The sequence below is a fragment of the Rhinatrema bivittatum genome, chromosome 7, assembly GCF_901001135.1.
Source record: "Rhinatrema bivittatum chromosome 7, aRhiBiv1.1, whole genome shotgun sequence".
Classification (NCBI taxonomy): domain Eukaryota; kingdom Metazoa; phylum Chordata; class Amphibia; order Gymnophiona; family Rhinatrematidae; genus Rhinatrema; species Rhinatrema bivittatum.
This window is the reverse complement of record NC_042621.1, coordinates 10,883,238-10,910,271: the sequence shown is the minus strand read 5'-3', so window position 1 is coordinate 10,910,271 and position 27,034 is coordinate 10,883,238. Positions and strand designations below refer to the sequence as shown.

The window sequence follows — 27,034 nt, the reverse complement described above, 5'->3', positions numbered from 1 at the left end:
GAATCAAAACTACATTCTCATTCTACTCGAAAAGTTTACCCACACAGAAAGTTGGTGCAAAGTTCTGCGGGCAATTTTTGAGGTGGCAATTCTCCAAGTGAACGTACACAGGTACTTTTGCATCGTTTATTGGTGCCAGCTCCCCGTGGAGTTTGCACCAAGATCTGTAGTTCGATTATTATCCCCTTAGTTACCGTGAGAGAGAAAGTATCACAAATTCCTCAAAGTCTGACCAGTGACAAGTAAGCTTACATCCCAAAACCTGGCGTGTCTCGTCTTACCTCTTGATGACACTGCTTGAGCAGGCTAATGAGGACATTACATTCGTCAGTGTGCAGGTGAGGGGACAGGTCTGGGTGCATCTCCAGGTAAGGGACCTCGTCATGCCCAGGGACACAAGCAATGAGAAAACCCTTCGACCTGCCAATATCAGAAATATGCCAGATAAGCGTTTCGAACTCTACAATTCCGAGAAGTGTTCTAGCAAGGAACATTTTATTTCTGGTCTAGCGAAATGGATAAGGCATAGTGCGCGTTCAGATCAGTCCGACAGGAACAGTGCCACAGTACATCGTGAGGACGTGACCAAGCCAAGGGATGTTCAGAGCACGGCATGACCATGTGTTTGCTTCTGCCTCCCTTTCATGCACATCCTTTCGGAGGCCCTGGCAAGGCTGGAAAAACAAAACGTAGCAAAGGGCACGCAAACTGAAGCCACACAGACGTGGCTGCGGCCTACCAGGACCTGGCTCAGAAAGAAGAGTCAAACCTGGGATTGTTGCCATTTCAGCCCAAAATAAACTACATGTGAAGAGGAGGCCTGCGTGGACTTGAAAACCTGTGCACTCTCTCGTTTCTCTTGGGCCTTTAATAGGTATCACAGCATGTAAAGGCTCCGGGTTTTTCCAGAACCAATACAGCTGCACCACAGGGAAAAAAAAAGAGAGATTTCATTTTCATTTCATTTATTAAAATTTATTGATCGCCTACCACAAAAAGGCCTAGGCGATTTACAGCATTAACATACATAATTAAAACATAAAAATAATAAATACAATATGGGATGGGGAACAGGAGACAAACAGAGGCATAAATGAGTTGATACATAGGAAACATTTTTCCCAGAGGTGCGATTGCAAACTAAGCTCTCAGAGTCTATCTCAGACCAAATACAAACACTTTTCTTTCTAAATTAAAAGTTATTTAATTTACCATTTAGCTCTTTTACAGTGATTTATACCTTCAGCTCTCTCTGTGGTACAGCAGCAAAGTTATGCAAAGTGAAGGAAGATGCTGGGAGTCCCACCAACCCTCCAAACGTGGCCACAGCTCCTGCACTTAACATTTCTAATTTTTAAAAAATTTAAAAATGCCCCTCATATTCCAGGAATGACCAAAATATTAAAAATAGCATTAGAAAATCTAGGATCCTTCTTTTCAAAACGTTTTCTGTCTCCTGCTACCAAGCCTGATGGTGCCCCTTTAATTTACAAGAGATTTCCAAAACAGACTTCAGGTTTCCATAGGGGTGGAAGGGACTTCTTTAGATTATCTGACCAGAGCAAAATATTTATATATATATATATATATATATATATATATATATATATATATATATTTTTTTTTTTTTTTTTTTTACATAAATATATAGAGAGGGAATCATTTAAAAAAATAATCTACATTGTTTCTCCTTGAAAACCTCTTTTGCTACAGGATCCTCACACTCCCACTGCAGAAGTCGCCCAGCAGTTAGAGCAATAGGCTAGAGCCAGGAAAACCAGAGATAAAATCCCACTTCAGCCACTAACGCTTCTTGTCACTTTATCTCCCAATGCTTCCAGTACCCTCTTGAGGAAGGTAGTCCTGAAGGAATTCTGTACTATTACAGAGCGCAGAATTTGCGCAGAATTGCCAAATTCTGTGCAGAAAATGGCATAGAAGATGAAGGCCCTGGTGTACTGCAAACGGAGCGCACCGTTCACGGCAAAGATGAAGCCCCGGTGTGCCATGTGCGGCGAAATTGAAGGCCCCAGGTGTGCCGTACAAGGAGCGTGTGCGTTCGCAGAAAAGATGAAGTCTCCCACGGGACCTGCTCCGCTCGCGGGGTAGATGAAGACCCTGGTGAGAATGAATGTGTGTAGAGAGGTGTGTGTATGTGAGAGGGGAGGGGGTGTGAGAGAGAGCAGAGGGTATGCTTGAGCGTAGGTGCCAGAGAGAGGGAGCATATATGAGGAGATTGTGGAGTGTGTATGTGTGTGAGATTGTGAGCTGGTGTGTATGAAAAAGGGATCGTGTGTATGTGAGGGTGCTAGCCTGTGTGAAGGGATTGTGTATGTGTGAGAGAGAGCCTGTGTGAAGAGGTAGCCTGTATGCATGAGAGAGAAAGGGAGCTTGTGTGGGTGTGTATGCAAGAGAGAAAGGGAGCCCGTATGAGGAGATGTGTATGTGCACTAGAGAAAGGGAGCATGTGTGTGAGAGGGAGGGACAGTACTGAGAATGGGGACAAACTCTGGGAGTGAAGATAGAGTGGAAGGAGTTGAGCCTAGACGTGGAGGAGTTGGGGCCTGAGAGGGCAAAGTGGCCAGAGGAGTAGGGAGAGCGAGAGGAAGGAATGCACTCTTACCATGCATTCCTAGGGGAATTCTGCTCAAAATATTTAAAATTCTGCATCTTTACATTTTAAATGAATACAGAAAAATGTTATTAATTACTTAAAGACTGTCATGTAAATTGTGTTATTTTGACCAATATAAAGTTTGCAGAATTTTGAGTTTTTGTGCACAGAATTCCCCCAGGAGTAGGAAGGGACTTACTGAATTTGAGCAATGCCGTAAGCCATCTTTAATTTTATTGTCATACTTGATGTTCCGTTTAATATAGACAACTCAAAGTGGATTACAATAAATATTAAAACACTGGATAACAAAAGATTAAAATAAAACAAACTATGACAAGAATACAAAGACAGTAAAATGAAAAATGTAAAATGCAGCAAATTTGTCCAATATTCTGAACACATGATTTGCCCAGAAAAGGCTTAAAAACCCAGACTTTAACCTTTTCCAAAAGGCTTGGGTATTGAAACTCTGAGCGAATATCTAGAGGAAAACCATTCCACATATTGGGGCAAAATATGCAAAAGCAGAACAAGCATTAGGCTCCTGCTGAATCACAGATGGTGGTGGGACCTAGAACAACCCTTGCTGTTAGAATTGCAGTGATCACACAGGGGTAGAATGCACCAGGACAAGGTGCTCAGGATGGTTGTGGTGCAGGTATTTATAAATCATGGTGAGAACTTTGAATCAGATCCTGAAGATGACTGGTACCAGGGGAGTGCCTCCAGAACGGGTGTGATATGAGCTGTGATTTTAGTCTAGCTGCCAAGTTCTGGAGTTACGGCAAATGATGGAGGAGGCTAATGGGCTGAACCTATTACTGAGAATTGCACTAGCCAATTTTAGATATTATCAATGCACGAATAACAGTGGTTAAGTCTTGCGTGGGCAGGTACGGACGAAGTTTAAATTATTGGAGAAACAAAACAGTTGAGGGAATAACAGAAATTGAAGATTCCATACACAGTCTGGAATTTAACTGAACAATCAGATTGGGTCCAAGAAGGGAGGGGGAAAAAAAAAAAGAAGAGTAAGACCATTACTCCCCGTAGAGATCCAAAGTAACTGATTTTGTAGTGATGAGTTTTTAACATCTGCAAGAGTAGTCAACTTCCCATGCCTGGGAAAAAAAGAATTCAGTTTTACCACTGCTGCACCCTGGTGCTCTCCAACACTCAAAACAGGTGAACGCTATCAGCCAATATATGCCATCTCACATCAAAGCTATAAACTTGACCAACGGAGCCATATAAATGTTGGAGAGCACCGAGGATAAAACAGAACCTTGGGGGAACATTACATTAAACAGATCGAGTCAATGAACATTTTTCATCCCACTTAACCAAGTAAGTTCAACTCGACAGGTAGGACTCTCAAAGCAGTGAGAAACCATTCCACTTAAACTGATGCAATGTAATCACTGCAGCAACAAATGAAGACCTAGCATGACAAATATGGTAGACAGGTCAATTGGGACAAGCAGAGCAAGGAAACAGTTTATCAAATCCAGAAGCTTGGTCTCAGAGCTGCACCCAGGATGGAACCAGATTGAGAGCCTTCAATATCATTTGGAAAGTGGGTAAAAATCCAAACGGTCTCAAAAGAGTAACGTAGTATGTGACGGTAGACAAAAGACCAAATGGTTCATCCACTCTGCCCAGCAAGGTGCAATTGCCATTGCATGCAGAAAAGTTACCACCTTGATTAAATTTCTATCCACTCGCCACTAGGGATCTTCTGTTTATCCCACATCGGTCATAAGAAGCCTCAATAAACAGAATGAAGAAGAGAAAACAGAACAACCCAACAGCAATTTGCAGATTATTGAACTAATATTGGAGAACACGGCGGCCAGAATTTTGACAAACACAAGAAGAAGAGAACACATATCTCCGATTCTCAAAGACCTACATTGGCTGCCAGTGCACTATAGAATCTTATACAAGTCCATCACCATCATCTACAAAGCATTCCATCAACTCTCTCCGCTTAACCTCCAAATACCATTTAAAAAACATACCTCTACCAGACCTATCAGAGAGTCATACAGAGATTCACTACAGGTTCCACCTGCCAAAACCTTTCACCATACAACGCTCAGAGACAGGGCTTTCTCTGCAGCAGGACCTATCTTGTGGAACTCCATCCCACCAGAACTGAGACAGGAACCCTGCCTTCCTACATTCAGAAAAAGACTCAAAACCTGGTTATTTATGAAAGCCTTTCCAGACACAAATTGAACTTTCTCTCAACCAAATCAACTAAGACCTCCCCTCAGGGTAAACATAAACTCTAACAACTCCATAATGTTATTTCTCATTAAATGAGCAGGTTTTTTATGTTGCTTTTATTATATACGGTATATTATATACGGTATATTATATATACGGTATGTTATATATTATATATTATATTTTATTATATTATATAAATTTATTATATACGGTATATTACCTTGTTACTCTTTTTATCACATTGTTAATTTTCTATCGCTTTCCTTACTTTCCAAGTTACTTTATGTCCCTGTTTTATTGTAACTGCTATTTCTTCTTATATCACATGTTAATGTTCTAAGTTTTTCTCCTCTTGTCACACCCTGTTAATTGTAAACCGACATGATGCGACTCCCATCGCGAATGCCGGTATATAAAAATTAAATAAATAAATAAATAAATAATAGAAAATTGTTGGTTTTAATCCTTATATTCATCTGAAAATCTGAGCTTTACTTGGCTATCATGTAGGGGATAGCAGTCCAAGACCTGGCATTAACTTATAACGGTAAGTTAACCATTTTTTTTTCTTTATGTATCCATTTTAGAAAAGAGATGATTAGTTTACTCATATATAATAAACAAACATTCTTTCATGGAATATTCTTTTGTCCAATTATTGAGCTCTGTCCTTATACAATAATTATTGCTCTCATACTAAAACATTAACTCCTAGGAGCAATGATGTGTTACACTTATATGACATGAGGTCCTGGAGAGAGAGAGAGAGACCGACCTATAAGGGTACTCCTTGTTAATGGATTTCCTCCTCCAGCACTACCTGACAGAGTGAACCCGAGACAATTGGCGCCCCAGATGGGACTCAAATATCAAACAAAAGACTTTAGGGCTCTTTTCTTTAAAACTAGATATATAAAAAGGGTAAGGTTAAGCCCACCACAACGGCTCAATTATTTAGGCATTGGCTGGCTTTTCAGATAGAAGCCACTGCGCAAAGCTATCCAGTTATAGGTGATGGAGAAAATGTTACCTTTACAATCCAACATGGAAGATGGGGGGTCCAGGTGAACAGTATTTTTACTGAAGTCCCATCTAGGGTGCCAACTGTTTCAGGTTTACTCTATCAGGTAGTGCTGGAGAAGGGAATCATTAACAAGGATACTCCTGGGGAAATTCTGCGCACAACAACTTAAAATTCTGCAAAATTTATATTAGTCAAAATAAGGACTGTCATGTAAATTGTGTTAAGTAATTACATTTTAAATTAATACAGAAAAATATTATTACTTAGAGATGCAGAATTTTAAATATTTTGAGCAGAATTTCCCTAGAAATTCACTGTAAGAGTGTCCCTTCCACTCGCTCTCCCTACTCCCCTGGCCACTTTGCCCTCTCTCAGGCCCCAACTCCTCCACCTGCCAGTCTCTCTCCCCTCCACCTCTAGGCTCAAACCCTTGCATGCTATCGCCAGTCCCAGAGTTTGACCCCGTTCTCAGTACTACCCCTCACACAGGCTCCCTCTTTCCCTCCCTCTCTCTAGTACACATACACATCCCCTCATACAGGGTCCCTTCTCTCTTGCATGCACACCTACACAAGCTCCCTTTCTCTCTCACACATACATCCTCACGCAGACTACCTAAGTCTCTTCTCACACACCCCTTCACACATGCTCTCTCACGCACATACACAGGCAAGCACCCTCACAAACACAAGATCCCTTTTTCATACACACCAGCTCCCAATCTCTCACACATACACACTCCTTCACAATCTCCTCATATAGGCTCCCTCTTTCTAGCACCCACACTCAAGCAACCCCCCTCACCTCCCCTTTCTCACACATACACACACAAGCATTCACCGGGACCTTCATCTTTGCCGCGAGCGGAGCACACTCTGTTCGTGGTACACAGGGGCCTTCATTTTCGTGGCAAACGGTGCATGTCCCGCGGCACTGGGGGCCTTCATTTTCGCCATGAACGATGCGCCGGGACCTTCTTCTTTGCCGCGAGAGGAGTGCGTCCCACAGTGCGCTGGGGCCTTCATCTTCGCGCGCTCTGTTCGTGGCATGCTAGGATCTCCTCTGCCTGTTTCTGCGCAGAATTGGCAATTCTGCACAGGGGGGGAATTCTGCGCAAATTCTGTGCTCCGCGGGAGCAGAGAATTCCCCCAGGACTACAAGGAGTACTATTATAGATCACTCTCTCTCTCCAGGACCCCATGTCATAACATATCATTGCTCCTATGAGTTAATGTATTAGTATGAGAGCAATAATTATTTTATACCAGACTTAAAAACAGCATCCTCAAGCTCACAATTCTCATATTTATACTTTACTTGTTTATAACTTTATACCCTCATAAATTTATAAACAAAGGCTTAGACAATTTTTATCATCTATTTATATTAAGCATGCTGTATGTCTAGTCTTCCTGTTTAGCTATTTAGCTACATTGCAGTTATTTAAAGTTTATTTTACTAGCTTAAAGCTAGTAATAATTAAATGGAGAAATTACTTACCTGATAGCTTTGTTTTCCTTAGTGTAGACAGATGGACTCAGGACCAGTGTGTTATGTGCTCTTCTGCTAGCAGATGGGAGACAGAGTCAGATTTCAAAGCTGACGTCACCCTAGATATACCCCTGCAGTAACCTCAGCTCTTCAATATTCTCTTCGAAAAGCCATTGTGGATATATCTTGCTTAAATAACTTGATTAAAACTTATTAAACTTGATTCAACTGATTTCAAAAACTGGAGACCGCCAGTGCATTCAACCAATTAACGCCGACGCCGGACAAACTGTGGGTATCTTGAAATAGGGGTAGGCAACGGCTTACCCGTATTTGCTTAGTCTCGAGGTTCGCTTTCTAAGATCCTCCTTCCCTGGGGCAGCCATGGGCGGGATGCCGAGTCCATCTGTATACACTAAGGAAAAAGAAATTATCAGGTAAGTAATTTGTCCATTTCCTAGCATGTAGCCAGATGGACTCAGGACCAGTGGGATGTACAAAAGCTACTCCCAGACAGGGTGGGAGGCTGCCCGTGGCCCACTTAGTATTGCCCTTGCGAAGGCTGCTTCTTCTTGGGCCTGAACATCCAGGTGATACAACCTGGAGAAGGTGTGTGGGGAGGACCATGTCGCTGCCCGACAGATCTCGGGAAGCGACTGCAGCTTGGTTTCTGCCCAAGATACTGCCTGGGTCCTAGTAGAATGAGCCTTAACCTGCAGTGGTAAGGGCTTTCCTGCCTCTATGTAGGCTGCCTTGATTACTTCCTTGATCCAGCGGGCTATGGTCACCCGCGAGGCTGCTTCTCCTTGCTTCTTTCCACTGTGAAGAACGATCAAGCGATCCATTTTGCACACCGGTTCCAATCTTTCCAGGTGTTGTACCAGGAATCTGCCGATATTTAGATGGCGAAGAAGGAGTGAGTTTTCAGAGTCCTTATGTTCATCTGGAGATGGTAGGGAGATGGCTTGGTTCAAATGAAACTCGGAAACCACTTTCGGTAGGAAGGAGAGGACGGTGCACAGCTGTATGATTCCGGGAGTGAACCTAAGGAACGGTTCCCGACAAGATAGTGCCTGTAGTTCGGAGATACGACAAGCTGAACATAGTGCCACCAGGAATACCATCTTCAATGTTAAGAGGTATAGTGACAGATCGCACGTTGGTCTGAAGGAAGCCCCTGCTAGGAAGTCTAATACCAGACTGAGGTTTCATATGGGCACTGGCCACTTTATGGCTGGCCGAAGTTGCTTAACCCCTTTTTGAGAAAGTTTATATGGGGCAAACATAAGGCTAGAGTCCTTTTACTTACCCTGATGGCAGACATAAGTCAGGGAGACTTGGGATGCTCTTCATGGAGAGACTGCAATCTAGTATGTATTCTGAGGCACGTTAAAGATTGGTTGCTGAGAGCTAGCTATTTCTCCCCTTGTGAATTTATTAAAAATTGGGTATTTCCTTATTGGCCGGGTCATTTAGTTCAATTGCGACTTTTTGAAGTCCCTGTACAACTTAGGCAAAGCTTATTTATACAAGTGGGTAGGAATGCCTGGAGTTATTTATGCAAACAGAAACCACATAGGGCAAAGGTTTCCATGCCCCTTTTAACTTTAAGGGGCAATCCTCAATTTTCACTGGGGTTAAACAACCAACTGTTCAAAAGGTGGGAAGCTAAGGTCTTCTGAATGTTCAGCAACTTCTGGTGGGTGATACAAATAAGATTAGGAGTTTTGGGGATTTACAGAAAGTTATAAATTGGACTCAGTGGACTTTTATAGTTTGTTTTTTTTTGTTTTTTTTATACAAGCAAGGCATTATGTGCCATCCCTATATCAAAATAATAGTGCCTTTCATGAGTATAATGATTTGAAAGAGATACTCTTTTGGAAGGGGGAAAGCCGAATTCCTGTGCCTCTATTAGGAGAGCTATTCTATCTATCAGGGACGATAAAGTAATTGACAGTGTAATTGCAAAATGGGAGAAGCATCCTGCCATAAAGTTGAATGGGTCAGAGGTCTTGGCTCTTTTACATGATAACTTCAGGGTTTCCGAAAATGTGAAATTACGAGAAAGCAGGTATAAATTAATCCATTGCATGTATAAATCTAGAACTTGTTCATAAGCTGCAAAACTATGTGACTGACAGCTGTTTAAAGTGTAAGGTTGAAAAGGGGTCTTGTTATCAATGTATAAAGATATCTCAATTCTGGTCAGACTGTTGTGGCAATTGGTAAGATGTTAAATGTGACTATACCACTGTCCCCGAGGGTATGTTTACTTGGTTTGTTTGGGGATTTCCCATCTGAACAGGGGAAAACATTTCTTAGGAAATCATGTCCCCTTGCTCTCCTAACGATTTTGGCTGTGTGAATATATCTAGAACCACCGACATCTACACAATGGAAATCGCGTCTGCATAAATTTTTGCAATTTGAGCGTATGTCTGAGAAAAGTAGACCTTGGGAATACGGACAGAAGTGTATTAACATTTGGCAAGGTTATCGGGATACTCTCTCTAAACCAATTTAAGATGATATTCAATGGCTGTAAGAACTTTGGGCTTGACTGTTCTGTTACGGCTGGATTTGTCCTTGGTGGCATATCTGCTGCCTTGCCTCAATGTGCATGAGTAACAGATATGGGGGAATGGGAGTGGAAGGGGGAAGGGTACTGTTAAATCTAGTTGTTGTATTAGCTGGAGTTGGACAGCATATTGTAGCTTTGTTCTGTTCTAAAGTATAATGCGAAAATGAATAAATACATGCATGAAAAAAGTATCGCTTTATATATTTTGGGATTTGTTTTTGTTAACCTTTATTCTTCAAAATCCAACGCCACATAACCATCATGGTCTTTTCTTGTAAAAATGCAAAATACGCTTGTTCCACTGAGCTGGAAAGGTGAAGGGAAATTTTTGGGAACCAGATCACTGCAACAATGACCTTTTGAGCAGGACACTAAAAGGGACATTCAAAACCAGAGACCTGTAAGATGTCTGAAATTAAAACGATCAAACACTGATATAAAAGCATTTAACAGAGACTTGAGATGTTTAAATCACTACCAGAAATTCAACTGCCACTGTCATTTTTTTTTTTTTTTTATCATTCTAACACATTAACAGCCCTCCCCCCTTACCCTTCACATTACAAATATCATGAAATCTGTTTTTTCTGGAAATGTTTGGATTTGAGGAAAGAACTGCTCATTCCCAAAAGGTAATATGGAAATGCATTACATTAATCCAAGAAAAAGGTTATCATTTTACATTTTGCTGTCTCCCATTTCCATGCATTCGAGTGGACTATACATAAGTACACTACATTAATAGACAAATTGACAAAAAAAAAAAAAAAAAAGGTTTAAAGATGAACATTTCGGGAGTAAACTTACAATGAAATGATTTATATCCCTCCTTTCATCTATTACAAAACAGATTACATGCAGGTATTGTAGGTATCCCAGAGAGCTCACAATCTGAATTTGTACAGTAATCTAGACATGCATTTGATCACTATAATGAGATTTTGAAGCAGTCTCCTGTAATTTTATAATATTTGTCCAAGTACTTATAGAACAAACAGAAAACGCTTCTATGAAAAGAGAACCTGGGCACCCATAAATTAATCTATTGCTGTTACATGCACGCAACGCTGCGGACAGATTGAATGGTAGCTTTGCCGGGCTACAGTGCCTGTCGCAGGCTCTACTGGCATCAAAAGTCAGGACGCTAAAGACTAGGCAATTGGTCCTTACCACCGAGCCATAAGTTGGCTGAACTGAAAGCTGGAGAAAGAGATGGTTGGTTGGGCAGCCCTCACTCAATGAAAACAAAGAACTCCTGAAGGGACCTCAAAATAACCAGCTTTAATATTTATTTATTTTATTTATTTAAGGTTTTTCTATAGCGGCATTCATGAACTCGTTCACATCATGTCGGTTTACATAAAAAAACAGGGGTGTGAAGAATACAACCAAGAACATAAATAAACGTGATGAAGAGATGCAGTTACAATTAACAGGGCTGATGGACTGTGGTCCGGCTTTTGAGGAGCGGACGGTTGGTGAGTGGGGGAAGCAGTGACCCCGATGAGGGGCGTTTCAGGATTTTATTTTTATTACCCGAGGCATGAGGGAACTCTTCGCGGCGCTCATACACATCCATCAGGCCCGCTCGCTGCCCCGAGACCACATTATAATTTCTTTTATATAATCAAGGGAATACGTTTATTAGGGAAAAAGTTAACCAACTCCATCGGCCATAATTTATTTATTTATTTATTTTAAAAAAATTTATTTTTTTTTATATACCGAAGTTCTTGTAGGGACTACAAATCACTCCGGTTTACATAAAAACAATGAACTGCCCAACAGAGAGCGGAGCTTTACATAGAACCGTAGAACATATGGAACAATATAACTGGATGACAATTTAACATAGTGATAAATAAATATTATAGTTTAATGGGGGGAAGGGGCACGCTTCCTCCCATCCTGGTACTCCTATGAAAGTGACTTCCTTCTCAACACCGTTTGGAGGATAAAGTTTTTTTGTTGCAGTCATTTGCCCGGGGAGGGTGGTCGTCCCCCATCCGTGCTAACGCACGAAAAGGCCCGGCATCGTTCGGTGCAACGGCAGGCCCAGGCTCCTTTCCCCGGACTTACCGTCCCCCGACCCCGGCCGGCTCCAAACGTACAAACTGCTGTACCTGAATCCAACAAAGACAGCGCCCGCTCGCAGGACCGACAATTACCCAGCGCCGCGCATCTTTCCGGAAATGCCGAGAGGCTCCGCCCTCATACCCCAGCCGAAACTCATCCGGCAACACCTCTCCTCCCGGGCAATAGGCTGCCAGTGCTGCCACTCAAATCTAACAGGCCAATTGAGAACGGGAAAAGGCGGTGTGAGCGCGGCCAGCCAATCAGCGCAGGCGCTGAGGTGCGCACTCGATCTGTCTATTCAAGGCTCGCGGTGCCCTTCTTCTCTCTCCCCTTTGGAGACGGTCGCGGTAATGACGTTGGTGTGCGTCGTCCGCACGTCGGCGGTGATTGGTGGGTTTGAAACGTTAGCTTTGGGCGCGCTGCGCGGAGGTGCCTGGGTTTCGGTCTCGCGGGGTCGGTGCTTTCTTCTTACTCTGGGTTTTTGGTATTCGTACACGGCTGGGTCTGGTGAAGTGAGGAGCGGGTCCTCGCCTCCCCTCGCAAGCTGAATGAAAGCAGCGGGACCGCGACGGATCTGCGAGGAAATCTTGGGCAGCCAGGGGCGCTGCGTTCTGGCTTGATCGTGGGTGGTTGCCCTGCATCATTAGGCCTCGGTTTTGAGTCTCCGAGACGTTCGGCCCGAGCCCCGGGCTGGGCTGGAGCCTAGCACCAGCACTTGAGCAGCGGTGTGCCCAGGTCTGCATTTGGATTGCTGATCACTTCTGCATGCTGTATTTGTTGCTCTACGCCCTATGGGCGATGCATCTTCTATAATAGTGGGTCGAGTAAGAAATGGCATGCCGGGTCCAGTAAACCTTCTCCGGCAGTAGACAATCCGTTCTTCTAGTACAGGGGTTTTTAACCCAGTAAGAAAGACGCACCTACCCAGTCAGACTTTCAGGATACCCACGATGAAGATACATGAGATAGATTTGTATGCACCTTTATACATATTCATCGTGAGTATCCTGAAAACCTGACTGGCTAGATGTGCCTTGAGGACTGGGTTGAGAACCACTGCCCTCGGAAGTACCCTGTGGCTCCCAAAGAGCATCCATTCCTTGTTGCTCACACTCAGGGATAAACAGTGGCTTTCCCAAATTCACTGGCTAATAATTTTTTAATTTTTCCTCTGGTAACTTGTCCAAACCCCTTTTGAATCCAGCTGTGGTAGAATCTTTGACCACATCCTTTGGCATCCTTTGATTTTATAAACCTCTACCAAACAACTCGATTGTGCATTGAGTGAAAAACCACTTTCTCCAGTTTGATTTAAATCTTCTGCCTGTTAATGCTAAAACTGGGGAATTCTTCATGACCCTATTTGTGAAGGCAAATAATGGTTTCCCATTTACCTAGTCCCACTCTACTTATGATTTTATAAACCTCTACCACACTGTCCTAACTCTCTCCTGGAGGCACAACTTAGCCAGTCAGGTTTTCAGGATTGCCACAATGAATATGATTAAATAGATTTGCATACACTTGGTCTCCAATGTATACAAATCTATCTCCTGCACATGCATTGTGGATATCCCAAAAAGCTGACTGGTTAGGTGTGCTTCCAGGAGAGGGTTGGGAAACGCTGCTAAGAACATAAGAAAATGCCATACTGGGTCAGACCAAGGGTCCATCAAGCCCAGCATCCTGTTTCCAACAGTGGCCAATCCAGGCCATAAGAACCTGGCAAGTACCCAAAAACTAAGTCTATTCCATGTTACCATTGCTAATGGCAGTGGCTATTCTCTAAGTGAACTTAATAGCAAGTAATGGACTTCTCTTCCAAGAACGTATCCAATCCTTTTTTAAACACAGCTATACTAACTGTAGTAACCACATCCTCTGGCAACAAATTCCAGAGTTTGTGTGTTGAGTAAAAAAGAACTTTCTCCGATTAGTTTTAAATGTGCCCCATGCTAACTCCATGGAGTGCCCTCTAGTCTTTCTATTATCCGAAAGAGTAAATAACTGATATACATCGACCCGTTCTGTACCTCTTATGATTTTAAACATCTCTATCATATCCCCCCTTAGCCGTCTCTTCTCCAAGCTGAAAAGTCCTAACCTCTTTAGTCTTTCCTCATAGGGGAGCTGTTCCATTCCCCTTATTTTGGTAGCCCTCTGTTAGCACTGCTGGCACAAAAGGGATTCTAATTCAGGCTGCGCAGCTCTCAAGTGAGAGCCTGTCATAAACCCCCTCAGTCCTTTTCTCCAAACTGAAAAGCCCTAACCATTTTACCCTTTCAGGATATGGGAGCTGTTCCATCCCCTTTGTAATTTTTTTTGCCCTTCTCTATATCTTTTAGTACTGCTATATTTTTGTTTTAGATGGGGCAACTATCATGGCACACAGTTCTCAAACTGTGGTCGCATGATAGACCAACCATAGCTGTGTACCAGGCAATCTGGTCTCTGTAAACCTAAGCCAATCACTATCTGGAATCCTCTGGTACCCATCCTGCCAAGGTGCTAGGTCCCTTCAGCTCTATTGGAAGTTTTGAGGATTTTTATTAGAGATGAGGGCTGGGAGGATAGTTCTCATCTGGAGATTCTGCTACATTAGATGATCTGTGAATTTTGAAAAATGCTTTTCCTAGCGTTTAGCCAGATGGACTCAGGACCAGTGGGTATTGTGCTCTCCTGATAGCAGATGGGAGACAGTCAGATTTCAAAGCTGACGTCAGCCTACATATACCCTCACAGCATGCTTAGCTCTTCAGTATTTCTCCGTCTCCCATAGCAGATGCAGACACTATCCAAAAGAGAATAGTGTAACATTTACAAGAGAGAAGACAATTTACGTGTAAGAAGAGAGCCCTGCTTCCCCTGCGGTGAAACCTAACTGTCCCTCCCTTAGTCGAGACTTTCCTGAGGTCAATTCGATATCCCTCAGAGGTGAGCCTTAGTCCGCTGGCCGATTCCCGGTGTGGACTTAGCTCTGAGGGTGGCTGAAAGGTAGCGGATGCAGATTCGAGCGCGGCGGTGAAGGTATTTCCCTCTCCCCCCGCAGCTGGAGACCGCCCGGCACGCAACCGGTAAGCGCCGAGACCAGGTAAGGTAGAAACCTTTTCTTCTAAGTCTCTGGTCTCCAAGGCTCAAACAGCCGTACCGACCTTCCTCTGACGAGGTTTAAATCGGGTTTCCTGTACGTACCAGGATCAGTCCAGGACACCTGGGTTGTGACTCCGCACCAGTAGATGGAGACAGACTAAAACTTGTGGGCGGAGCCATATATGCCCCTGTGCCAGTCACAGCCCCTCAGTCTTACTCTGTCTCCAGTAGATGGTGCAGGTGCGGTCACAGCTCCTTCCTGCCCTGGTTCTGGTATTCCTTCAGGGTTGGTTATATTTTTCTTGATTTTAGGCCAGTTTAGGCTAAGGTGTTTTAATTGGGTTCTTTTGCTAAATTGTCCCTGACGTCCCGTCCGCCCTGCCTCCCAGGGGGGTTGAGAGGTCCTGAGGGGACTTCCCCCCCCCCCCCCCCCCCCCCCCCCCCCCCCCCCCCCCGGTTGAGGCTGCTGCTAGGGTCGAGGACCCGGCTTTTCCAAGTAGCAGCGTCAGGGGTGACACCGGGGAGCCCGGTTTTTTTCTCACCCCTGCTGGATTAGGGCTCCAGGACCTTGGTCAGCGACAGGCTTTTTTTGTACCAAAAAAAAAAGTGTGTTTTTTATTTTGAGCCGGCTCTCTGTTTTCTTCGCGTCGCCACTCTCGGCGGGGGGGGGGCGCCACTGACAGGGGGGAGGCCGTTCGTGCGATTTTAATTTTGGTACCTGCCGTTGCTCCCCGTCTTCGCGCCGTTTTCGCCGGCATGCCTTGCGGTTCGATTTGCAGGGCCTGCGGCTCGGCGCGCGAGGGCCTATGCGCGGCCTGCATCCCGGGCGATGAGGGGTCGTCCGGGGCGTCTCGGGGGGCTCGTTCGTGACCTGCGCGAGCGCCGCTGAGCGGGGGGGGGGCGCGGTAGAGGCCCCAGGAGCTTTTCCTGCTCAGTGCGGGGGCGGCGGCCATTTTGGGCACCGTCCGCGAAATGGCGCGGGAAATGGCAGGGCCTGTGGCCCTGCCCCCCGCGCTTTCTCCTCAGCGAATCGCGACGGAGAGGGGTCCCTCGGGGGTCCCCGGGGAGTCCCGCTGAAGTTTCTTCCGATTCCGGATCGTTTTCAGAGGACTTTGCGCTTTTGCTGCGCAAAGTCCTGAAATATAAGAAAAGAAAGCGCGGCCGGAGGGAATCCCGCAAGGCTCCACTGCTGAAGTCCAAGAGGCCATCGGGGGTTGCGGAGGTGCCCCCGAGCGCTTCGAAGGGGAAACGGCCTCCGCATGGCGTCCCACAGGAGGCAGACTCAGATTCCTCCACTGGGGCGGACACTGATTCCCCTGAAGAGCCCCTAAAGGGGGCCGACGAGGTGGCAGCGGACGGATCCGCTCCGTCCGGCGCAGGAAAAGGATCACAGGCAGTGGAGGGAGATGATCCCAAGGTGGTCCGGCTCTTCCGCAGGGAGGAACTGCCACCCCTAATTCCGGCCATTCTCCAAGAGCTGGGAATAGAGGCCCCTCCGGTAGTCGTTCGGCAGGAGGCGAACATGGATCCGGTCCTGTTAGGCCTCACGGGCCCGGCAGTTGCCTTTCCGTTTCATTTTTCTTCCACGGACATCCTGTTTCGCGAATGGGACACTCCAGAATTGGGTCTGAAGGTCAGCAAAGCCATGGACAAGCTTTACCCGCTCCCGGAGGATGCGCTGGACCTTCTCAAACTGCCCAAGGTGGATTCAGCGGTTTCTGCGGTAACGAAGAGATCCACCATCCCAGTCACGGGAGCGACAGCCCTCAGGGATCTTCAGGACAGGAAGCTGGAAGTTCAGCTTAAGAAGATTTTCGAGGTTTCCGCGCTTGGAGTACGAGCCGCCATCTGCACGAATTTCGCTATGCGAGCTAGCTTGCGCTGGGCTCAGGTTCTACAGGCCAATGCGGATCTTTCTGCAGGCGAGGCAGCGCAGGCGGATAAGTTGGAAGTGGCAATAGCTTATGGCGCAGATGCGCTCCACGATCTGCTGCGCACTTCGGCGAGATCTATGGTGGCTGCTGTTTCGGCACGTCGCCTCCTGTGGCTACGCAACTGGGCGGCGGGCGGCTCTTCCAAGGCTCACCTCGGGGCGCTACCATTCAAAGGTAAGTTGCTGTTTGGCAAGGAATTAGACGATTTAATGATGTCCCTGGGGGAAAAAAGGGCTTTCAGGCTGCCCGAGGATAGATCCAGGTCGCGTTCTTCGTTTTCAGCTAGATCCCGCTTTCGGGGTTCCCGGAAGTCGCGTCCTCAGAGGTCGTCCGGGCAATCGTATAGGTCTTCTTCCTCCCGTACCCCGCAGTGGCAACAGCAGTCCTTTCGGGGGAAGAGCTTCGGACGGCAAGGCGGACCCCTGGCGATCACAGGGGCCAAGTCTTCACAATGAAAGGTGGTCGGCCCATCTCCCGCCGCAGCCCCAGCACTCCGTTCCCAACGTCGGGGCGCGGTTGATGTCCTTTTTCGAGAGATGGGCCGGTGTAACGTCGGACCAGTGGGTCCTCAACGTGATAAGACACGGATACGCGTTAGATTTTGCTCGCACTCCAGCGGACAAGTTCCTCGTCTTGCCCTGCAAGGCCCCCGAGAAGAAGGTGGTGGTGCTAGACACCATCCGACGCTTGGAAGGCTTAGGTGCTATTTCCCCCGTCCCGGTCAGCCAACACGGCAAGGGCCGTTATTCCATCTACTTCATCGTCCCAAAGAAAGACGGCACGTCCAGACCAATTCTGGATCTCAAAGGGGTAAACCGATGCCTTCGCGTTCCTCACTTCAAAATGGAGACGATTCGATCCGTCATCGCCGCGGTTCGGCCCGGCGAGTTCCTGGCCTCCCTGGATCTCACGGAGGCGTATCTTCACATAGGCATTCAGCCATCGTTCCAGCGCTTCCTCAGGTTCTGCATTCTAGGACGGCATTACCAGTTTCGGGCGCTCCCGTTTGGGCTCGCGACGGCCCCCCGTACATTCACAAAGGTGATGGTTGTGGTGGCAGCGCAGTTGCGCCGGGAAGGTCTCCTGGTCCATCCTTATCTGGACGATTGGTTGATTCGGGCGAAGTCCGAGGATCAGTGTCGGATGGCGGTGGCCAGGGTCCTCCATCTTTTGCAGTCCCTAGGATGGGTGGTCAACTTCAGCAAGAGTCATCTGGCTCCCACGCAGACCTTGGAATATCTGGGAGCGGTGTTCGACATGAAGCAGGGCAAGGTGTTCCTGTCGCACGACCGGGTATGCAAACTGCAATCTCAAGTGAGGCGCTTGTTGTCTCTCCGCCAACCGCGTGTCTGCGACTACCTTACGGTCCTAGGATCTATGGCTTCAACGCTGGCGCTGGTGCCCTGGGCGTTCGCTCATCTGCGACCATTACAGTCGTCCTTACTGTCCCGCTGGAAGCCGGTCTCGGAGGAATTCCATCTACCGCTTCCTCCTGCGGGACGCGCCTGCTCTGATGGCTGGATCCCAGTCATCTGTCTTCTGGAGTCTCCCTTCTGGTGCCCGATTGGATAGTGGTTACCACGGATGCCAGCCTCTCCGGTTGGGGAGCGGTCTGCCTAGGGAGCTCGGTCCAAGGCCTATGGTCAGTGTCACAAGCCCAGTGGTCTATCAATCGCCTAGAAACCAGAGCGGTCCGTCTGGCCCTGCAAGCCTTTCTGCCGTTGCTGCGGGGAAGGGCAGTCCGAGTGTTGTCGGACAATGCGACCACCGTGGCATACATCAACCGCCAGGGCGGGACAAGGAGCCCCCAGGTAGCGGAGGAGGCTCAGCGCTTGATGGCCTGGTCGGAGCTGCATCTCAGCAACATAGCAGCATCTCACATTGCGGGAGTCGACAACGTTCAGGCGGATTTTCTCAGCCGTCATCGCCTAGATCCCGGAGAGTGGGAGCTGGGAGACGCAGCGTTCCTTCTCATTTGCGAAACGTGGGGTGTGCCCCACATGGATCTGATGGCCACGTGGCACAACGCGAAGGCCCCGCGATTTTACAGTCGACGTCGAGAACGGGGGGCAGAAGGCGTCGACGCGTTGGTGCTTCCCTGGCCGACGGATGTGTTGCTCTACGTGTTTCCCCCGTGGCCGATGATCGGCAAGATTCTACGGCGCATAGAGTTGCACCCAGCCAATGTGATCTTGGTGGCACCGGAGTGGCCGCGCCGGCCGTGGTTCGCGGACCTCGTCCAGCTGGCGGTAGCGGCACCCCTTCGGCTCCAAGGAATGGCGGGCCTACTCCATCAGGGCCCCGTCTGTTTGGAGGATGCGGATCACTTCTGTCTCGCGGCATGGCTTTTGAGAGGAATCGGCTGAAGAGAAAAGGTTACTCAGATGCGGTGGTGGCTACGTTGCTGCGTTCCAGGAAACAGTCGACGTCTCTGGCTTATGTCCGGGTCTGGGTGGTCTTTGAGGAATGGTGCGTGCAGCGGGGGGTGGACCCCACTTCGGCGTCAGTCTCCAACATTCTGGCGTTCCTCCAGGCAGGTCTGGCCAAAGGTCTGGCGTTCAGTTCTCTACGGGTCCAAGTGGCGGCGCTTGGTTGTTTGCGAGGTAAGGTCCGTGGTATGTCCCTGGCGCTTCATCCGGATATTTCTCGTTTCCTTCGGGGTGCTAAGCACCTTCGCCCTCCATTGCGTCTCCCTTGTCCGGCTTGAAACCTCAATTGGGTTCTCTCCGCTCTATGCACGGCGCCGTTTGAGCCCTTGAAACGCGCAACTCTTAAGGATCTCACTTTAAAAACGGCGTTCTTGGTGGCGATTGCCTCGGCACGGCGTGTTTCCGAGTTACAGGCCCTGTCCTGTAGGGAACCTTTCTTGCGTATTTCGGATTCCGGAGTTTCTTTGCGGACGGTTCCCTCCTTTCTTCTGAAAGTTGTGTCCTCTTTTCACGTGAATCAATCGGTGGAGTTGCCCGCTTTTGCGGGGAGGGAGTCCTCCGTTCCAGAAGAAAGGGAATTACGGAAGCTTGACGTGCGGAGATCCCTCCTTCGATATCTGGAGGTCACTAATCCGTTTCGGGTCACAGATCATCTGTTTGTCCCGTTCTCTGGTCCAAAGAAAGGGGCCGCAGCGTCACGCACAACGATAGCCCGTTGGCTCAAGGAGGCCATTGGGTCGGCATACTTGGTGCGGGGAAAACCACTTCCTGTGGGCCTTAGGGCTCACTCGACTCGTTCTCAAGCGGCGTCTTGGGCGGAAGCTTCGCAGGTGTCGCCTCAAGAGATTTGCAGGGCGGCCACCTGGAAGTCGTTGCATACCTTTATCAGGCATTACCGGTTGGATGTCCGGGCTACCGATTCCGGGGGTTTTGGAGAGAGGGTACTCCGAGCGGGACTCTCTGCTTCCCACCCTCGGTAGGTTTGCTCTGGTACATCCCAGGTGTCCTGGACTGATCCTGATACATACAGGGAAAGGAAAATTAGTTTCTTACCTGATAATTTTCGTTCCTGTAGTACCAAGGATCAGTCCAGGATCCCGCCCGCAGTGCTGCGCTGAAGTAATGGAGAGTCCGCTCATTGTTCTGAATTATTCTGTTCCGCTTGTTTAGCTCTCTCGGTTGGAGAGTCCTTTTCCAGGAGGGGTGTTTCTTTCCCCGGTCTTTTAGCGGTTTATAGCTAGTTTAGTTCTCTGGTTGTGTTCTACTTTGACATTCCGTATGACTGAGGGGCTGTGACTGGCACAGGGGCATATATGGCTCCGCCCACAAGTTTTAGTCTGTCTCCATCTACTGGTGCGGAGTCACAACGCAGGTGTCCTGGACTGATCCTTGGTACTACAGGAACGAAAATTATCAGGTAAGAAACTAATTTTCCTTTAGCAGTCTTCCTCTGGCTAGGCCCCGATCTGGTCGAGGGTCCACACATGTGAAGACCCTCGGGGGGGGGTCGCCATCTTCCCCCATTGCCGTCAGTACATGCGGAGCAGGTCAGAGGCCCGAGGCGCCTAATTGAGCGTGTCCGTAGGAATACACGCTTAACTGTGCGCACATCTGGGTTGTGCGTACAGCAGTGCGCACAACTGCACACATAATTGTGCCACGCGCACAAAATCCGCTGCCTGCATGCATAACTTGCGCATAACTTCTGCGCTCCCGATGCGCATAACTAAGAGCATCCGCACGCATAACTCTTGCACGGACGAGTTTTTAAGCTCTACACACGCACAAACAATGGCACCACCATCCAAGAGGGCCAAGGGACCCTTCCTTTGCCCAGCCTGCCACTTGAGAGCTGCGCAGCCTGAATTAGAATCCCTTTTGTGCCAGCTGTGCTAACAGAACCAGGGAGAGCCCAATCATAAGTCTGATACTTCATTTCAGTACATATCCAGCATAGCTCTCTGCTTAAACGGCAGGGGGGAAGAGGAAAAGAGGATTTATATTCAGGCAACAACCAACAAGGAATGAATTACATAGTCTGGGCAAACAAATAATTATGGGAGTAGCTTGCTTGTTATGGCGGTTACTACCCTGAATCAATTAAGCAGGATACTTCACTGGGAAAACATATCCAGCACAGCACACTGCTTCAACGGCAGGGGGAATAAAGAAAAGAGGAATTATATTCAGACAACTAACAGGAACTGAATGGCACAGGCTGGGTAAACAAGCGTGGGAGTAACTTGCTTATTACAGCAGTTGCTACCCCTGACCAATTGAGCTGGATGCTTCGCTTGGATGCAGCTCCAGTGCTGCTCTCTACATCGGAGGGAAACTGGAACCAGGGAGTTGCTGTTGGGGCCAAGAGTAACATAAGTATGAGAGAAAAAAATTGCGAAAGCTTGCTGGGCAGACTGGATGGGCCGTTTGGTCTTCTTCTGCCGTCATTTCTATGTTTCAAGACCTCCCATAGCCAGGAGCGGGATCCGGGATGATGGCACCCCAGACCTAACTATGTCCAACTCGGCGCCCCCACAGGAAAGTTCCTCCGGGGCTTCCACTACAATCCTTCCTGGCATCAACATGGACCCAGGAACCTTCTCCTGGGTGGAATTTTTCAAAGGGCTGCAAACCTTTGTCCAGGCGCAACAAGCCCACTTGCTTCAAACTCTGCCGGAAGCACAAGCTCTTCCCAGCACCTCCCGATGCTCTCGAGACTTGCCTCTCCTATGCAAGATCATCCCGGATAGAGAGCCAGACACTTCAGAGGAGGAACCTGACTCCCTGGAAGAAGGGGAAATCCTCCTAGGAATGGAGCCATACTGGACCAATCTCCGATTCTTCCACAAAGACAAATTACCAGCCCTCGTGTCCCAAACTATGAAGACACTGGGTCTCCCAGGCACGGACCCTACATTGGAACCTAAAAAGAATCCCATGTTGGTGTACCTCCGTAAAACCTCATGCTATTTTCCTATGTTGGAGCCCATCAAGGAAGTGATTAACCTGGAATGGAATGCTCCAGAGGCCAGTTTTAAAGGGGGACGGGCACTAGAAGCCCTATACCCGCTGGAACCCCCGGCCAAGGAACTTCTACACTTCCCTAAAGTGGATGCTATGGTGTCTCAAAATGCACCATAATCCCTGTGGAGGGAAGAGCGGCACTGAAGGACACCCAAGACAGAAGGCTGGAAGCCATCCTTAAGCAGTCCTTTGTCTCAGCAATGACGCTACAAATTGCCTCCTGCTGTGCCTTGGTGACACGTTCCTGTTTGATCTTTTCCAAAGACGCTACCATGCCCAGAGAAGCAATGGAACCTGCAGTCTCCTTCCTCACTGATGCTACCGCTGACCTCGTGCACACATCATCCGGGGTGTCGTCGCCGCAGTGGCGGCCAGAAGACAATTATGGCTCCGAAATTGGTGGCTGACGAGACTTCCAAGGTGAATCTCACGAAAATGCCTTTTAAAGGATCTCTCCTGTTCGGAAGCGAACTGGAGAAGTTAGCCAACAAATGGGGCGAATCCCCAGTACCCCGATTACCTGAAGACAGAAACAAAAGAACATATCAGCGATCCTCCCCCCGAAGAACCAAGGGTAGAGGTTTGCAGTATTTTAAACCTTACAGGAACACACAGTCCGAAGCACTTCATACTTCAGGAAGTTTCAGTCATTTCGGAACAAGCACATTAAGAGAGGAGAAAGCTCGGGGGCAGGTTTTGGCCGTGCCCCACAATGAGAAGACGTAGATCCATCCACAGGAAGAAGACATACCCTCTTCTACCAAAGATGGGTTCGAAGTAACATCGGACAAGTGGGTCCTAACTATCATTCGAGATGGGTACGCCCTGGAATTCCAAAGCATCCCCCCATACAAATTTATGAGATCACTGTGCCACTCCCACTCCAAGAGACTGGCAGTGGAAACCACACTAGCAAGACTACTCAGCCTGAAGGCGATAACTCTGGTGCCTACGTCTCAACAAAATACTGGCCACTATTCCATCTGTTTTGTCGTTCCCAAGAAAGAAGGAACATTCTGACCCATCCTGGACCTCAAGGCTGTCAACATTACCTGAGGGTACAAAACTTCCGCATGGAAACCCTACACTCCGTTATAATGGCAGTGCAATTCTTAACCTCCCTGGACCTATCCGAAGCCTACCTTCACATCCCAGTCCATCAGGACCACCAATGCTTCCTGCGCTTTGCGATACTGGGCAATCATTACCAATTTCGAGTGCTACCCTTCGGACGAGCCACCGCTCCTAGAACCTTCACCAAAATTATGGTGGTAGTAGCGGCTGCACTGAGGAAAGGAAGAGTTCTGGTACATCCTTACTTGGACGATTGGCTGATCAGAGCAAAGTCTCCGGAGGAGAGTCGCCATGCGACCACCAGAGTCAAGAACTTACTACAAGAGCTCAGGTGGGTCTTGAACATAGCCAAGAGCTGCCTTCAGCCCTCCCAGTCACTAGAATACAGTGAAGTTATCTTCACTGTATTCACAGAAGAAGTTATCTTAAGGATGCTTACAAGTTATCATGAGGACGGCTCCTTGCCTCCCTCATATACTCCCTTGTATATTATACTCTATCTTCGTTCCCCTTCTTATTTCCTACTCCAAGTTAACGCATCCTTGTTGTAATGTAACTTTATACTCCTTCAAATTGTCTCTTGTTATTGGTTGGTTATAGTTACTGCTTGTTCGATGTAAACCGAGTTGATTTGATTTGTATCAAGAAAGTTGGTATATAAAAGCCTTTAATAAATAAATAACTAGAATACCTGGGAGTCCGGTTCGATACCAAGCTGGACAAGGTCTTCCTCCCCCCTCCAAGGAGAAGGAAACTGATGGGGCAATTGCGAAAGCTGTTGAACTTGGTTCGCCCCAAGGTATGGGACTACTTTTAAGTCCTCGGCCTCATGAACTCAACTCTGGAAGTTGTTCCTTGGGCAAGGGCCCATACGCGACCACTACAACGTTCCCTATTGTCACGATGGAATCCAGTGTCCCAGAACTACTCAATTCGCCTCCAGCTACCAACAGAGGTTCGGCATCAGCTTCAATGGTGGGTACAAGAAGAACACCTAAGCAGAGGCGTAAACCTATCCGCACCGAAATGGATCTTGCTCACCACGGATGCGAGTCTGCGAGGGTGGGGAGACCACTGTCAGGAACTAACAGCTCAGGGACAATGGAACAAAGAAGAGGCGGAATGGAACATAAACCGCCTGGAAGCTCAAGCGGTCAGACTAGCCTGCCTGCGATTCAGCCACAGACTCCGGGGCGAGTCTGTCAGTCATGTCGGACAACGCCACAACCATGGCCTACATCAACCGCCAGGGAGGAACCAGGAGCCAGCAGGTGTCTCTGGAAATAGACCTCATGGAGTGGGCAGAAACAAATTTGCAAGGGGTTTCTGCCTCCCATATCGCGGGAAAAGACATGTCAGCGGATTATCTCAGCAGAGAGAGCCTAGACCCAGGGGAATGGTCACTGGCGGACACAGCTTTTCAGATGATAGTGAATCGATGGGGTCCCCCAGCCATGGACCTCCTAGCATCTCGTCACAATGCCCAAGTCCCCAGATTCTTCAGCCGCAGACTAGAACCATAGTGTCAAGGAATCTACGCTCTTGTCCAGAACTGGCCAGAGGAAGACCTCCTGTATACCTTCTCACCCTGGCAGCTTCTGGGCAGGGTCATTCACAAGATAGAGCACCACAGGGGACTAATCCTACTAGTTGCCCTGGATTGGCCAAGAAGGCCATGGAACGCGGACATGCAAAGACTATTGGCAGGGAATCCTCTGCGGCTACCGCCATATAGGGACCTTCTTCAGCAGGGACCAATCTCCCACGAAGACCCGGCTCGATTCTCTCTTACGGTATGGCCCTTGAGAGGACTAACCTAAAGAAGCGCGGCTACTCAAAAGCCGTGATTGCCACCTTGCTCCGAGGACACAAGTTCTCCACATCTCTGTCTTACATACGGATCTGGAGAGTGAAGCCTGGTGTAAAGACCGCACCCTCCTTCCGAGGACAGCTAAGATTCCCACAATCCTAGAATTCCTACAGGACGACATGCAGAAGGAGTTGTCTCTCAAATCCCTCAAGGTTCTAGTCTCTGCACTGGCCTGTTTCAGGTCCGAAGCGGACGGCATCAGACTATCAACTCATCCTGATGTGTCTCGCTTCCTGAAAGGAGTTAAACAACTCTGGCCACCTCTAAAGTGGCCGGTGCCTCTATGGAACCTCAACCTAGTACTAGACTTCCTAGCAGGGGAGTCCTTCAGACCAACAAGCGGCCTGTCTCTACGCCTCTTGACCTTAAAGACTGCATTCTTGATCGCAATATGCTCAGCTCGGCGCATCTCCGAACTTCAAGCATCATCCTGTCGAGAACTGTTCCTCAGGTTCACCCCAGGCACCATACAGCTGCGTACGGTACCATCCTTCCTTCTGAAAGTGGTTTCCCAGTTCCATATGAACCAGACCATATCCTTACCATCACCAGATGAACACAGAGATTCGGAAGACTCATGCCTCCTTCGCCACCTGAATGTCGGCAGAATCCTAGTCCGATACCTCAAGAGATCGGAATCCTTGCGCAAAACTGATCACCTGTTCATTCTTCACAGCGGGAAGAAACAAGGGGAAGCTGCATCATGGGTGACCATAGCCCGCTGGATCAAAGAAGTCATTAATGCTGCCTACATAGAGGCAGGAAAATCACTACCTCTACTGGTCAAGGCACATTCTACAAGGGCCCAGGCAGTCTCCTGGGCTGAAACCAGACTGCTTTCGCCGGCCGAGATCTGTCTGGCGGCGACATGGTCCTCCCTTCAAACCTCTAAGTTCTACCGCCTGGATATTCAGGCCAGGAAGGATACAGCCTTTACAAGGGCAGCATTAAGTGGGACACGAGCAGCCTCCCACCCAGTAGGGGAGTAGCTTTTGTACATCCCATTGGTCCTGAGAACATCTGGCTACACGCTAGGAAATGGAGAAATTACTTACCTGACAATTTTGTTTTCCTTAGTATAGATAGATGGACTCAGCATCCTGCCCACGGCTGCTCCAGAAATAGAGAACCTCTGATATCAATCTCGAGACTGTACGGGTAGGCCTCTGTCTACCTTCATGTTACGACACTCGCAGTTACCTAGGTGTCAGTGTTTGTTTCAGCGCACCGGCGGTCTCCAGTGCCAAAAAGGTTTTATATATATATATATATATATATATATATATATATATATAATCAGTTGAACCTGTTTAAAGTTAATAAAGTATACTCAAGTATAATCAAGTATCAAGCAACATATATCCACACTGGCTTTTTGAGGAGAATACTGAAGAGCTTAGCTTGCTGCATGGGTATATGTAGGCTGACGTCAGCTTTGAAATCTGACGCCGTCTCCCATCTGCTGTCAGGAGAGCATAATACCCATAGGTCCTGAGTCCATCTGGCTACACTAAGGAAAACGAAATTATCAGGTAAGTAATTTCTCCATTATGTAGGTACTAAATTGCTGGAGACTAATTCAGAAT

General features: G+C 47.7%; 2 protein-coding genes across 4 annotated transcripts in view; one reads left to right on the top strand and one right to left on the bottom strand.

Annotated features, from left to right (window-relative positions):
• The window catches only part of CMC2 (C-X9-C motif containing 2), a 35,200-nt gene extending 22,971 nt beyond the window's left edge, over positions 1 to 12,229 (bottom strand). Inside the window, exons 1-2 of one of the 2 annotated variants that reach the window (XM_029608156.1) lie at positions 12,075 to 12,229; positions 282 to 420 (exon numbers count right to left, since the gene is read on the bottom strand). In XM_029608156.1, the coding sequence (XP_029464016.1) occupies positions 282 to 362 (81 nt within the window). In that variant the 5' untranslated portion in view covers positions 363 to 420; positions 12,075 to 12,229. Of the gene's footprint in view, positions 1 to 281; positions 421 to 12,030 lie in introns of both variants that reach the window. The other variant, XM_029608157.1, reaches the window with a different exon arrangement.
• A 101-nt stretch (positions 12,230 to 12,330) lies between these two features.
• CENPN (centromere protein N) overlaps positions 12,331 to 27,034 on the top strand; it is a 51,925-nt gene continuing 37,221 nt past the window's right edge. The window contains exon 1 of one of the 2 annotated variants that reach the window (XM_029608155.1): positions 12,331 to 12,417. The gene's annotated coding sequence lies outside the window, so the exon portion shown is untranslated. The other variant, XM_029608154.1, reaches the window with a different exon arrangement.